The following is a 13439-nucleotide window of genomic DNA, read 5'->3' as shown; positions in this document are numbered from 1 at the left end:
AGGCTAACACTAGATACTTCAGTCTTGAAGGCCTAGGGAAGTAAGCATGTTATTATTCCATGGGCATCAGGCATTCAAAAACACCACTTTTGTTCTTGAGTAGAGAATGGATGTCACAGGTGTATGACCAACTGAGGATCCCTTACAAATTATGGGTGTACAGGTTTAAAAACATAACAACTAACCAACTAACTAACTAACTAAATAAATAAATAAATAAAAACTTTATTTTCCAAATTACCATAGCCCTTCCTGGAAGCATCTGCTTGACAACAGGAATGGTATAGACAGACTATTCTATATCTGCCATTCTTAAACATTGATGTTCATTAAAATCGCACAGGGAGCTTTCTAAAAAACCCAGTACCCAGGCCACACCCTGATCTGATTAATTCAGTATCTCTAAGGCTGAGGCCCAGGCATCAGTGTTTTGTTTTGTTTTTAAGTTCCTCTGGTGTCTCCAATCACTCAGGGAGCTTATTAAAACACCAACTCTGGGGCGCCTGGGTGGCTCAGTTGGTTAAGCATCCAATTTCTTGGTTTCGGCTCAGGACATGATCTCACAGTTCTTGAGGTCTAGCCCTACATCAGGCTCCACGCTGACAGCATGGAGCCTGCTTGGGATTCTTACTCTCCCTGTCTCTCTGCCCCTCCCCTCCATGCATGCTCTCTTTCTCTCTCTCTCTCTCTGTCTCAAAGAACAAACAAACAAACAAATACCAACTCTGATTCAGGTCTAGGATGGGGTCTGAGGTTTTGCATTTCTTCTTTTTTAAAAAAAATTTGAGATATAATTGGGGCGCCTGGGTGGCTCAGTTGGTTGAGCATCTGACTTTGGCTCAGGTCATGATCTCACAGTCCCTGAGTTCAAGCCTCGCATCTGGCTCTGTGCTGACAGCTCAGAGCCTGGAGTCTGCCTCGGATTCTGTGTCTCCCTCTCTCTCTGCCCCTCACCTGCTCATGGTCTGTCTCTCTCTGTCTCAAAAATAAATAAAAACTTTAAAAAAATTTTTTTTTAATTGAGATATAATTGATGTAGAACATTACATTAGTTTCAGTTGTATATTTCAATATTTGTATACATTGCAAAATGATCACTAAGATAAATTTAGTTAACATCCATCACCATACATAATTTCAAAATTTTTTTCTTGTGATGAGAACTTTCAAGATTTACTGTGTTAGCAGCTTCCAAAATATGCAATATAGTATTATTAACCATAGTTGTCATGCTGTGCATTACTTCCCCATGAAATATTTATTTTATAACTGGAAGTTTGTACTTTTTGACTCCCCTTACCCATTTCATTCCCCCACCATCCCTTCTCTTCTCTTGCAACTACCAATGTGTTCTCTGAATCTATGAGCTTGGCATTTTTGTTTGTTTTGTTTTATTTTGATTTGATTAAATCATATGGTATTTGTCTTTCTTTGCTTAACTTATTTCATTTAGCATAATGCTCTGAAGGTCCATCCATATTGCTGCAAATGGCAAGATTCCTTTTTTATGGCCAAGTAATATTCCACCATATATATATATAGGTATATATATATATATATATATATATATATATATATATATATATATATATATCTCCTCACCAACACTTGTTAGTTCTTGTCTTTTTGATGATAGCCATTCTACAAAGTGTGAGGTGATACATCCAAATAATTAATATCCAATAGTTACATTGGATATATGTAATAGATATATCCAATAGATATATCCGATAGTTAATATCCAAAATATATGAAGAATTCATACAAGAGTATACAATATGTAAAGAGTTTAATAGCAAAACAAACAAAAAATAAACATAAACACTTTTTCAAAACTGGGCAGAGGACTTGAATAGACATTTTTCCAGAGAAGATAGGCAGATGACCAATAGGCACAGGAAAGGATATACAACACCACTAATCATCAGAAAAATGCAAATCAAAACCACAATGAGATATCACCTCACACCTTTCAGAATGGCTATCATCAAACAGATAAGAACTGACAAGTGTTGGCAAGGATGTGGAGCAAAGAGAATCCTCCTGCACAGTTGGTGGAAGCGTAAATTGCTTCAGCCACTATGGAAAACCAAATGGAGGGTCCTCAAAAAATTAAAGTGAGATTTTGCATTTCTCCAGATGCTTCCAGATGCTGCTGCTGCTACTGGTCCACCCAACACCCTTCTAGCAGCAAGGGCTGCTGATACCTCTTTAGCAGCCCTTGTATCTACACCTGCTTTCTATTTTTTGGTCCCCTTCCTTGTTTTCCTACTAGTCATCTTTCAATGTTTTATTACCTGCCGGTTGGTCTGCAAAGCACATAAGCTGCTACTGAAGCCAACACAGCTGCCCATTTTAAAAGAGCTTTCTAAAGCTTTGGGACTTGCATTTGCCAACAAAGGTCTACAATCCCTCTCAAAATGCAGGGTAATCTTATTAAGGGACCATGTGAAGTATCCTCAGCAACAAATACTCGGTGTAGCCTCTTTGTTCTTGAAGTCTCCATTCTCCAATGCCTCTCTGTGCATTTGTTTGTCTCAGAACAGTCATGCACGGTGGGTCCATTCGTCTTCCCTTATCACTCTGTCACTGCTGCCGAGCACTCGTTCAGCTGTGTGCTGCTGCTTCTTGGCTGACAAGATAATTACATTCCAGGGCAGACTGGAAGAAAGACAGGTAGTGCTCAAAAGTTCCGAAGCGACTACCTAGTCATTGCTGGTGCAGACTTCAAGATCAAACACCTGATCTAATTAGCACACTCCCTTTGCTGCCTGCCTGCCTGTGGAATGCTGACAATTGAAAGCCTGAAGGCAAAGCAGATATCATGCAACCCAGAGACAGACATTCAGGCTACCTTGTGCCAGAAACAATTACATATTCTTTTTGGAATCTTGGGTGTCCTAGTAACACAGTCAAGCCTGGGGGTAAACTTTTGCATAATACTGGGAGCCCTGCATTTACCGATAATGAACATGAGAACCAGCAGTATAAAACCCCACAAGAATGAAAGACCTCACGGGAAGAAAGCCTTCTGATTGCCTTCAGAAGAAGGACTTATTTCAGCAAACCCTTACCGGCCCCCACTCCCCCCAACTTGGAAGAAGCACAGTGCTCAACAAAAGCAAGGCATCATCAGCAAAGAGCTGTTTTCTTTTGACCAGATAAACAGCACAATACAGTCCCCCAGGACAAAAAAAAATTTTTTTTTTTTTTTTTTGCTTCTATGCTTTTGCTACTTGCTACATTTTTTCAAGATGTAGCCTTTCCATTTGAAAGTGATTACAACCACAACTTTTTCTTCATTTCTTTTTGCTTCCGCTAGAGAGCAAGGTGGTCCCTTCCTCGTCCATTCCTGTCACTCTCCCAAGGCTGTCCCAGAGTCCCCACAGCAGATGTTCTAGGAGGCTTGGGTTTCTGAGGATGCAGGTGTCAAAAGGCAGGAGGTGCACAGGGAAGTCGGGGGCATGTGAGGACCTCTCCGTCCCATTGTGTGGCTCCCAGAATTGGTGAATGCGGCTCATGAAGACCTGGTCCTGAGACCAGTGCCTGGGGATGGAGGGAGATTCAGAAGAGACAGACCATGCTGTGAGTGCTGGGGAGTTTGCCAGTCTACACCTCCCCTGGGTCCGTCCCCAGGTTGAAAGAATCTGGGTAAGAACTGATTCCCCCTTGTGGCCAAATCCCTGAATGATCTGAGACCCTTCAAGAATTATCTGTACTTTCTCCAATTTAAGTGACATCTTGATGACCAGAAGCACCCTCTTGGCAGTAAGAATGAATGCCTCTCTGTGCATTTGTTTGTCTCAGAGCAGTCATACGTTGCGGGTTCATCTCTGTTGGGGGTTACACCCAGGAGTGGAATGGCTGGGTCACTGGATGAGCTCATGTTCAGCATTAGCAGCTACTGCCAGTTCTGCCAAGTAGTTGTACCAGTGTAGACTCCCCCAGCAAGTAGTTGAGAGCATCATCAGTTTTTTTTTTTTTAATTTTTTAACGTTTATTCATTTTTGAGAGACAGAGAGAGACAGATCATGAGCGGGGAAGGGGCAGAGAGAGAGGGAGACACAGAATTGAAACAGGCTCCGGGCTCTGAGCCAACAGCACAGAGCCCGACGCGGGGCTGGAACCCACAAACTGTGAGATCATGACCTGAGCCGAAGTTGGACGCTCAACCGACTGAGCCACCCAGGCGCCCCGCATCATCAGTTTTTTAAATCGTAGCCCTCCTAGTAGACGCACGCTGGCATCTCTTTTTGGTTTCAATTTCTGTTTCTCTAATGATTAATGATGGTGAACAATTTGCCGTACTCTTCGGCCACTTGCACGTCCATTTTTTTTTCCAAACGTCTTTTCCTTGTGGATGTGTAGGAGTTGTTTGGATATTCTGGTGCCAGATCAGATGCATGTATTACATGTATTTTCTCCCACTCAGTGACTCCCTTTTACTCTCGTAAAGGCATCCTTTCACAGTGGAAATTCCTAAGTTTAAGTCCTATTTATCAATCTTTTCCTTTTTATAGATAGTGCTTTTGTGTCCTACTTAAGACATTTTTGTTACCCTTAAGGCAATGAAGATATCTCTCCTGACTTCTATAGTAATAAAAGTCAGAATAGTAGTTAGGCTTCTAAGGGAGGGGAATGACTGAGAAGCAGTGCAAGGGAGGATTCAGGGGGCTGATTACTCTCTACCTCTTGATCTTGGGGTGGTTACACCTGCTTGTTTACATTTAAAATACCCATTGAATTGTATACTTATTACTTGTATGCTGTGCATGTGTGTTATACTGCCGTTAAATTTTCTGAGAGAGAAAATGGATGAATAGAAGCTACTAATTGAAGATATACTAGGTAATGACTATGTATATACAGTGAGATATTAGAGAAAATATTTGTGGACACATTCTATAACATCATAGGTTCTCAATCTATATAAGCCAAACTTTTACTAAATGTATTTTAGCAAACAAAAAACATTCAGTAAATATCATTTAAGGTCATAAATACTGATGTTGATTAATAATATAATATTGAAAACGATCAGTGCTGAGCATAAAGTCCCTCCATATCAATGAGGCTTCACAGAAAGAGTTAAGCAAGCATAGAGCCTAAAGAGAGAAGAATTTGGTCTTACAGATTTTTTATTAAAATGCTGCTAGCAGATATATGGCAAGTCTAGCTTCCCACCTCTGATGAGGGGCATGAGTAGTGTGGTCTATATAAAATGGTGGCTTATGAGTCTCAGGTGGTGAAGAATATTTGAGACCACAGCAGGAATGTCACAGTAGTAGGACAGAAGGGTCCAAGGCAGAAACCCAATCAAGATGTCCAGCTAGGATACAGTTAATACTAAACCATGTCCCAGAACCTAAACCTGGAGATGAGTGAACCCAGCAGGAAGTTCAGTCAATGCAAGAATGAAGATCACATCAGTAATGCCCCTTCTAGCACCAAAGGCAGCCAAGTATCTGCCAAGGTCCTTAGTCTGAGTGTCTTTGAAGAAAGAGCCAACCAGTAGTCTGACCATGGATAGCTGGGGTGGCAGGTGTGTAGGGGTATGCATGTGACAGCTGGTTCTAGCAGCCAGACACCGAGAAGCACTGACCTTGAAGACACTCCCCGAGAGGAGCCCAGGTGCACATGTGTGAATTTAAGAATTTTCCTCTGTATCTTTTGTTGCCTGCCCACTAAATCACCCCCTGTCCACTTCTTAGCCTCCATCCTTGACAAGGCGGAGATTTCTAAGGAGCAAAAACAGACCGTGGGACAAATAAGAAATCACTGTGGGGGCACAGTGAGCAAATAAATAGGGTTTGATGAAGGAAGTTAAGAAAACTAAGGCAATCAGGAAAAGCCAACTTTGCAAACATGAATGAGAAAAGCAACCTCAGGAACTCCTGGGTGGCATGGTGGTGGGAGAGGGAGAAAGTCCATAATTAGGATAACCCATGGGCAGATAACAGGGAATTGAAGCCCAAGAAATTCAAGCCCAAGAAGCTGGCATTTCTAATTAGCTCATGAAACATCGTGTTTTTAGAGTTCACCATTTCTTATATCCAAGAGTTATCCTTTACAGTCACAGTGCTATAATTTATCACATCCAGGCATGCAAAATCATCCTTTTTCTAACATTAAACATGTTTAATAAGAACAATTTATAATAGCACTTTAGGGCTTTAATGAAAGAAAGACGTTTGACACACGATATTTACAGTAATCATAATACTACAAGATTTAAAGTATAATTTTTTACAGTGTTAGATCAGGAAGCCAAATTGTCCATGTTTTTAGTTAATTATTTGCAATGCTTTTGGGAGGAATCAGCATCCAGAAATTAATTACTAGTTTTCCTCTACACAATTGTCAGTGTTATCACAGGGTGCTGCCTCTAGCTGCCAACTCCTTTATACCCTCGCTCTGGTAGCAATCAGCAAATGCAATTAATGTTAAACCACTTGTCCTAATAGCCAAACGCCAAACGTCATACCACATGCAGGATCATAATTATGCTTTGGGAAGTAGATGGATTTGGCTGTGTTAACCAAGAATTAACCCAAAATCTAGAGGCCACTTGAACTAGTGCTTGTGGACAGTACCCTTTATACCTTGGCCTTGGAGAAACCAGGACATTTTTCAAGGCTAGCAGTTGTATGCAAAGCTAAGAGCCTTGAAATTCTTTTTTGAAAAGATCTAAACCTTTCTTTGTCAAGCTTTAAAGTTTTCCTTTGCCTTCTCTTTTGGGACCAGTCAAATTTACACACATTCCAGCTCCACTTGAGTGAAATTCAAGTTCCTATTTAGGTATTCACTGTTAACCACAGGTCTCATGCTTCACAGCCCTTTTGACATGTGTTTATTTGAAAAGGTAAGTCAATGAACCGGTGCCTTTCTCATATTTGACAAGTTCTACCTGACTCAGGGAAACAGAGTGGGGCCCACCTTCAATAGGCAGTGATGTGGGGCACTGGGTAATAGGAGTAATGTTCCTCCCTGGTTTACTGTCCATGACCCCTTCGATAATAAAACTCAGGGTCAAGGCAGAATCACAACTGCCACTTTTAAGAATTCAGATTTCCATCAACTTCAAACTTAAACACAATCAGGAACATGGAAAGAAGTGGAATATTACAGAACCCACCAATTAAAAGCAGCATCCGTTTTTCCATCCTGGAGGTGTAGAAAACCTGAACTTAACCCAGGTACCCACCTCTAGCAAGTACCTCCTAGAACATGTTGGTGTTCTAAAGTCACCCCGCTTCATTTGTTCCTCCCCTTGGCTCGCCTCGATCTGATCCATTGATATAGCATCACGATCATAATCAATAATTATTACTAATTTTCACTTATTTTTGTACATGTTTTAAGCTACTTAAATCTTCTTTGGAATAAGACAGAATAGCATTATGTTTGAACGAAGAGGAGGTGCCCTAAATCCTCCAGCCAAAACTTACTTTCTATTTCTACATACACTTTTAATAAATTCAGTCATCTGATTTCACAACACACAGCAACTCAGAAGACCACAGCTGACAAAAAGAGTGATTGTCTCTTCCTGACGTAGCACAGCATATTAAGCCGGCTTAATAGACATTGTTGAATGCAACAGTAAATGAATAAATGAGAAAATTGGTAGGTGAGTGATACCTTACAGCTTAACAAGGAGAAGATAGAAACTATTTAAAAACAAATAAAAGAAGCAAAAAGCATCGCAGTTGGGGTCCACTTGGTATGAGTGTGATCTATCCGTGGATTTTAGAAGTCTTTGATTATAGACCTATAACTCATATTGATAAGTAAGGCTGTTTCTTCAAGAAAAAAGTCCAGGTGTGCTTGGGAATCTTTCTTAGGAAGACAGATATGTGCACCATACACTTCAGGAAACTTTTCATTTGAAAATAAGTATTAAAACATAAAACTTAAGGGAGGGGTAATTTTCAGCAGTCTGGAAAATTCCCTTCCTTGCAATGCCTCATTTCCCTGGTCATGATTGATATCTAGAGTGTGAATAAACTAATGTTGTGAGTTCTCCTCAGGTGGGAATGACATCTCAGAGAGGGATGTAAGTGCAGAATGCAGATGGTTTAGAGATAGGTTCTGACTGAGTCAGTCATGATGAGTGGGGACTCAGTTCCAGTCAACCCCAGCACCGTGGTGACATCCCTAAAAGAGTGCTCGTTACTGCTAGGAAAGGGGGTTAACAGCAAGCATCCACATAACTCACTCCTTTTCTCCACCAAACAACTGACAATTAAGACCCTTGGGCTGAATGACTTGGAGAGCACCTGATGGCAGAGAAAGTTTCCATAACATTACAAAAAGAGAAGAAAACTCCTGGCAGTATGCTCGTAATATTTTGGACAAAGGATGTTCTGCAAATGGAAGATGGTATATAAGTGCTATTATTATTTGAGACTTGACTCCAGTTGTGACATAAATCACAGCTCTAGACAAAGGCAACCACAGACACTTGATATCCCCAATGGCAGTCTAGTTCCTACTTGCATGCAGGAAGCAGCATCAGGCAGGACTACAGTTTCAGGAGAAACACTCATTTATCACCAGGATCCTGTTTCCCCTGGCCAGTTAAATAGAAGTGATCTCAACCAGCAGGTTGAAACCCACAGGTAGTGTTTCTTGATCACAGTGAACAGATTGACTTATTCTTTTTTGTTTACAGAATTATGCAAAACTCATTCCTGGAGCTACAGTAGGGCTACTTCAGAAGGACTCTGGAAACATTCTCCAGCTGATCATCTCAGCTTACGAAGTATGATATTTTACAGTTGGCTCTTTTTACTTTCCTTTTTTTTTTAATTTTTTTCATGCAGTTTTGGTATTCAAAAACTCAGATGTGTTTTAGGCAGTTAAGTGCATTCTGATTTGTTAGTAGAAAGAGTACTTATCCAAAGAAAATCTCTCTGCCTTAACGTGCAGCCAAAATATAAATTTTGTTCACATTATTTGCAGATATCCTTCCTGAAAAGTGAGGCAAAAGGTAGAGAAATCATAACCTGATCATAAAGTTAAGGTTATTTTTATAATAATAACCAATAGCAGCACTGTCACTTGCAAAACTTTAATTCTATTGAAAAGACTCCACAAGTCCTATAATTAAGCTCCCCTTTCTCTACCTGAAAAAAAAAAAATTAGTTTAAAATGAGTAACTGAACTATGTGAAGAACTAACTCCACAGGCTTAATGAGACCACCTCATTACTCAAGGAAAAGAAAAAAGACAAAAGTGTATCAGGAACACGACTTTGTGGATTCTCTACTTTTGAGAACCAAGGAATTTTTCATTTTTATGGAGATATATATAGAAAGATATAGACAGATCTCTCTCTCTCTCTCTCTCTCTCTCTATATATATATATATGTATATATGTACACATATGTACACATATGTATGCATATATACAAAAATTGACATTTTTTTTTGCCTGGACTTTGGAAAATAGTACATCAGGTAAGCATTCCTCCCTTAAAATAAAATACATAGCTATGGAGTTTCTATGTTCTCTTGCTTTGTCCCCATTTCATAATTCAATTAATCATTGGTAGATGGCCAGTTACCAACTCTTTTTTATTTTGGTTCCTAAGTATCATTCCCCTTTTTTGTCTCCACTTACATAGAAAAAACATACATACACACGTGCACGCACACACACACACACACAGATGGAAATGAAGATTTAAATTAGGACAGAAATGATGGGGCACCTGGGTGGCTCAATCAGTTGAGCATCTGACTCTTGATTTTGGCTCAGGTCATGATCCCAGGGTCGTGGGATTGAACCCTTTGTCAGCTCAACAGATGTGTCCATCAAAATTACAGGATGAGGTATTTTTTGTTTTTTGCTTTTTTAACTTATATCCTCAGAAACTTCAGTTTCCTTGGCTCACATCAAAATTTAACTACCACATTAGCTCAGGCTTGAAATTCTTCCAGATAGGAAAGCTTGTCAACAAAATACTATGAAAACCTTCCTCTCTCTTATGCAGTAATTAAAGTTTTAATGTGTAGAATCTGATAAAATCACATAGCACTCCTCCATGCATTAGAACACACTCCAGTTTCTCAAAAGTGTTGGCCACTAACATCTTCAAAGGAATTACGCAAATGAGAAAATTATAAACGTCAAAAACATTTCTCCCTCTTGTTTGACCAGCCCCTTCCGTGCTGCCAGGGGTTCTGTCTCACTTTGTGGTCCCAAATTGCTCACATAACTTACAGGGTAGTTGAATCAAGGCATCAAACATTTGAAGTGAATCTCATTTTACTGTTTCAAAAATATAAACAAGTGTTTATAATTCTTACACTATATAATCTTGCTCCAGAGTTGTTAGTGTAACTTCATGATTCACTGAATCAAGTATGTAATAGATTTTGGCACTAGTTCAAATTATTTTTCTATTCTGTTATTTTAAAATGTATTCAACAAAGACATTAAAATACGAGAATCCATTGACTGGATTTCTTTCTAGTCTATAAAAAGAGAGAAAGGAAAGAGAATAGATTGAGAGAAAAGATAAAGCACTTCTAACTTCCAGTGGGATAGAGTTACACAATTTGTGTTTATAACTAGTGACTACAAACTGCAGCTCAGTATTTTACAGTGCCATATTGACATGAAAACCCTTAAACACCAGATGTGTATTCATCTGACCATCATTCACTGATTTTCTGCCTTCTTTAACCACCTAATAGAAGCTACTGAAATATCAGTGCTCCCAAGGGTAAGTTCTTCTACTAGCATTTAATTTTTTTTTAATGTCTATTTATTTTTAAGAGAGAGAAAGAGAGAGAGAGAGAGAGAGAGAGAGAGAGTAAATGGGGGAGGGGCAGAGAGAGAAGGAGACACTGAATCCAAAGCAGGCTCCAGGCTCTGAGCTGTCAGCACAGAGCCCGACATGGGACTCGAACTCATGAGCTGTGAGATCATGACCTGAGCAGAAGTTGGATGCTCAACCGACTGAGCCACCCAGGCGCCCCTAGCATTTAGGCTCCAGAAGGAAAATGACTTGGTTTGGTTTGTTTTGCCTGGTTCATAATAGATGCTCAGTAAATGAATGATAGGATGAAAATATACAAATAAATATTTATATCCTTTCTTTGGGAAATTCACATTAAAATATTCCTGGTGAATTCTGCAATGTGATATTCCAATTATATCAATGCTAAGATCTCCCTTATTTTGGTCAGATCATGTCACCCACTGCACCTAATTTCAAATCTACAGAACAGACTTGCAGGTCATATCCCTCACCTCTTTTGCTCCTGACTCACTGTGCCACTGTCTCTAACATTAGTCTTGCCTTAACTCTTGATGATTTCAGTCTAAGTATACATATATTCCTTCCCGTACCCTGCCCTCTGTTTCTTGAACTCTGCTTCTAAAATGATCTAGTCCCCCTCTCTTGTCATACCTTAAAGCTTGTCATTGCCAATAGACCCTCTCTAATCTCAGCTTCATGTAACCCATTCCCTGCTCACCACTTCCAACCTTTTCAGCTCACCCCGGTGAGTTCCCTTTGTATTTCTTCCAACCCATCAGGATCTCCAACTAATTAACCTTACCTTCTCTCTCTCTCTCTCTCTCTCTCTCTCTCTCTCTCTCTCTCTTTACTTCAAGTGACTCTACCCTCTCTTTGTAGTTCCTCATCTCCTTGATGTCCTCTTTTGCCTGGGCCCCAAGCTTAAATTCCACCATCACGATCACTCTGTAGACATACCCTCAGCTCCCCTACCCCTTACGGCTCCACTGAGGTCGCTTAGCCAATCATGGTCCTAGTTAAACCCAACTGTCCATTCACCCTGCACAACTGAACAGGAAAGGGAAAACATACAATCATGCTAACTGGTCTCACTTTAAATTCATGATCATGTACTTGAAGTGGTTCCTCAATGCCACCCAGCAACCACGCTGTACTTCTCTAGGAGACATCCAAGTGGAGACGTCCACGAGTCAGCTGATACATTAGTTGGCAATTCAGGAGGGTAACCTGGACTCTCCTAAACCTACTTCACCAACAGTTTTCTCCTTCTCAATTGATGGTAATTCCATCCTTCATGTTGCAAGGGCTAAAAAGCTTGAAATGATCCTTGACTCCCCTCTTTCTCTTACCCTGCACTTTTAATCCATCAGAAAACCTTGCTGGCTCTATCTTCAAAATTATTTAGAATTTGATCCAGACACTACCTTCACTGCCCTCATCCTTGTCAGACCAACCATCTTCACTCACATGAATGACTGCAAAAGCCTCCTAAATGCTATTTCTCATTTCTACCTTTGGTTTCCTACATTCTGTTTTCAAGAAGACAAAATAAAACAAAACAAAACACAACCTGAATTTTCCTTTAAAAATATTAAGTCAGGTCATATCACTCTTCTATAGATAACCCTAATTATGTTCTCATTTTACATAGAGTAAATGCCAAATTCTTTAAAACTGCCACCTAGGACCCTCCCAGATCTGTTCTCCTCCACTCCTTTACCTCTGTGACTTCACCTCATATTACACCAACTGTCTCTGCTCCAGTATAGCAACTCTGGCCTCCTTGCTGTTCTATTTCCAGAGCAAGCAAGTCCTAAGACATGCTCCTGCTCAGGGCCTTTGCACCGACTGTACCCTGTTCCTGGAACACTCTTTTGACATATGCCTGCATGCTATTTAACCCTGCACTTCCTTGAAATGTCACCTTACTTCCTACTGTAACTACTTTTTTAAAGAATTGCAGACACTCTCTTAATCTTCATTATCCCACCCTAACTTTTTTTCATAGCATTTATCACCTTCTAGCATGCTGCATAGTTTTATGTATTATGCTGTTTCCTTTCTGAATGTAAACCACAAAAGGTCAGCTATTTTAGTGCTGTTTGCCTCCCAAGCACTTAGAACAGTATCTAGCACATATTGGACACTCAATAAATATTTTCTGGGTGAATAAAGTTATAATATAACTATTTGAAATGAAACAGATTAAAAGAGTACATTTTATTTTTTTTATTTTTTTTTTTTAATTTTTTTTTTTCAACGTTTTTATTTATTTGTGGGACAGAGAGAGACAGAGCATGAACGGGGGAGGGGCAGAGAGAGAGGGAGACACCGAATCGGAAACAGGCTCCAGGCTCTGAGCCATCAGCCCAGAGCCTGACGCGGGGCTTGAACCCACGGACCGCGAGATCGTGACCTGGCTGAAGTCGGACGCTTAACCGACTGCGCCACCCAGGCGCCCCTAAAAGAGTACATTTTAATGCTAAATTGGCAGAATTTGAAATCTTAAGACATGATAGAAATAATCTTTAAGGGGTGCCTGGGTGGCTCAGTCGGTTGGTTGTCCAACTTTGACTCAGATCATGATCTCACGGTCTGTGAGTTCAAGCCCCGCATCAGGCTGTGTGCTGACAGCTCAGAGCCTGGAGTCTGCTTCGGATTCTGTGT

The 13439-nt window shown here is 40.2% G+C and overlaps 1 protein-coding gene across 11 annotated transcripts in view; it reads left to right on the top strand.

The window, feature by feature from the left end:
- ITGB6 (integrin subunit beta 6) overlaps positions 1-13439 on the top strand; it is a 133002-nt gene that overhangs the window by 86856 nt on the left and 32707 nt on the right. For all 11 annotated transcript variants that reach the window (XM_025929084.2, XM_086718743.1, XM_086718741.1 and 8 more), the window contains one exon: positions 8675-8764. In XM_025929084.2, coding sequence (XP_025784869.1) covers positions 8675-8764 — 90 coding nt within the window. The remainder of the gene's footprint in view (positions 1-8674; positions 8765-13439) is intronic.

This window comes from Puma concolor, chromosome C1 (genome assembly GCF_028749965.1).
Source record: "Puma concolor isolate L17-30 chromosome C1, mPumCon1.1.hap2, whole genome shotgun sequence".
Lineage (NCBI taxonomy): Eukaryota > Metazoa > Chordata > Mammalia > Carnivora > Felidae > Puma > Puma concolor.
The sequence above is the reverse complement of the archived record's forward strand: the minus strand, read 5'-3'. Positions and strand labels throughout refer to the sequence as shown.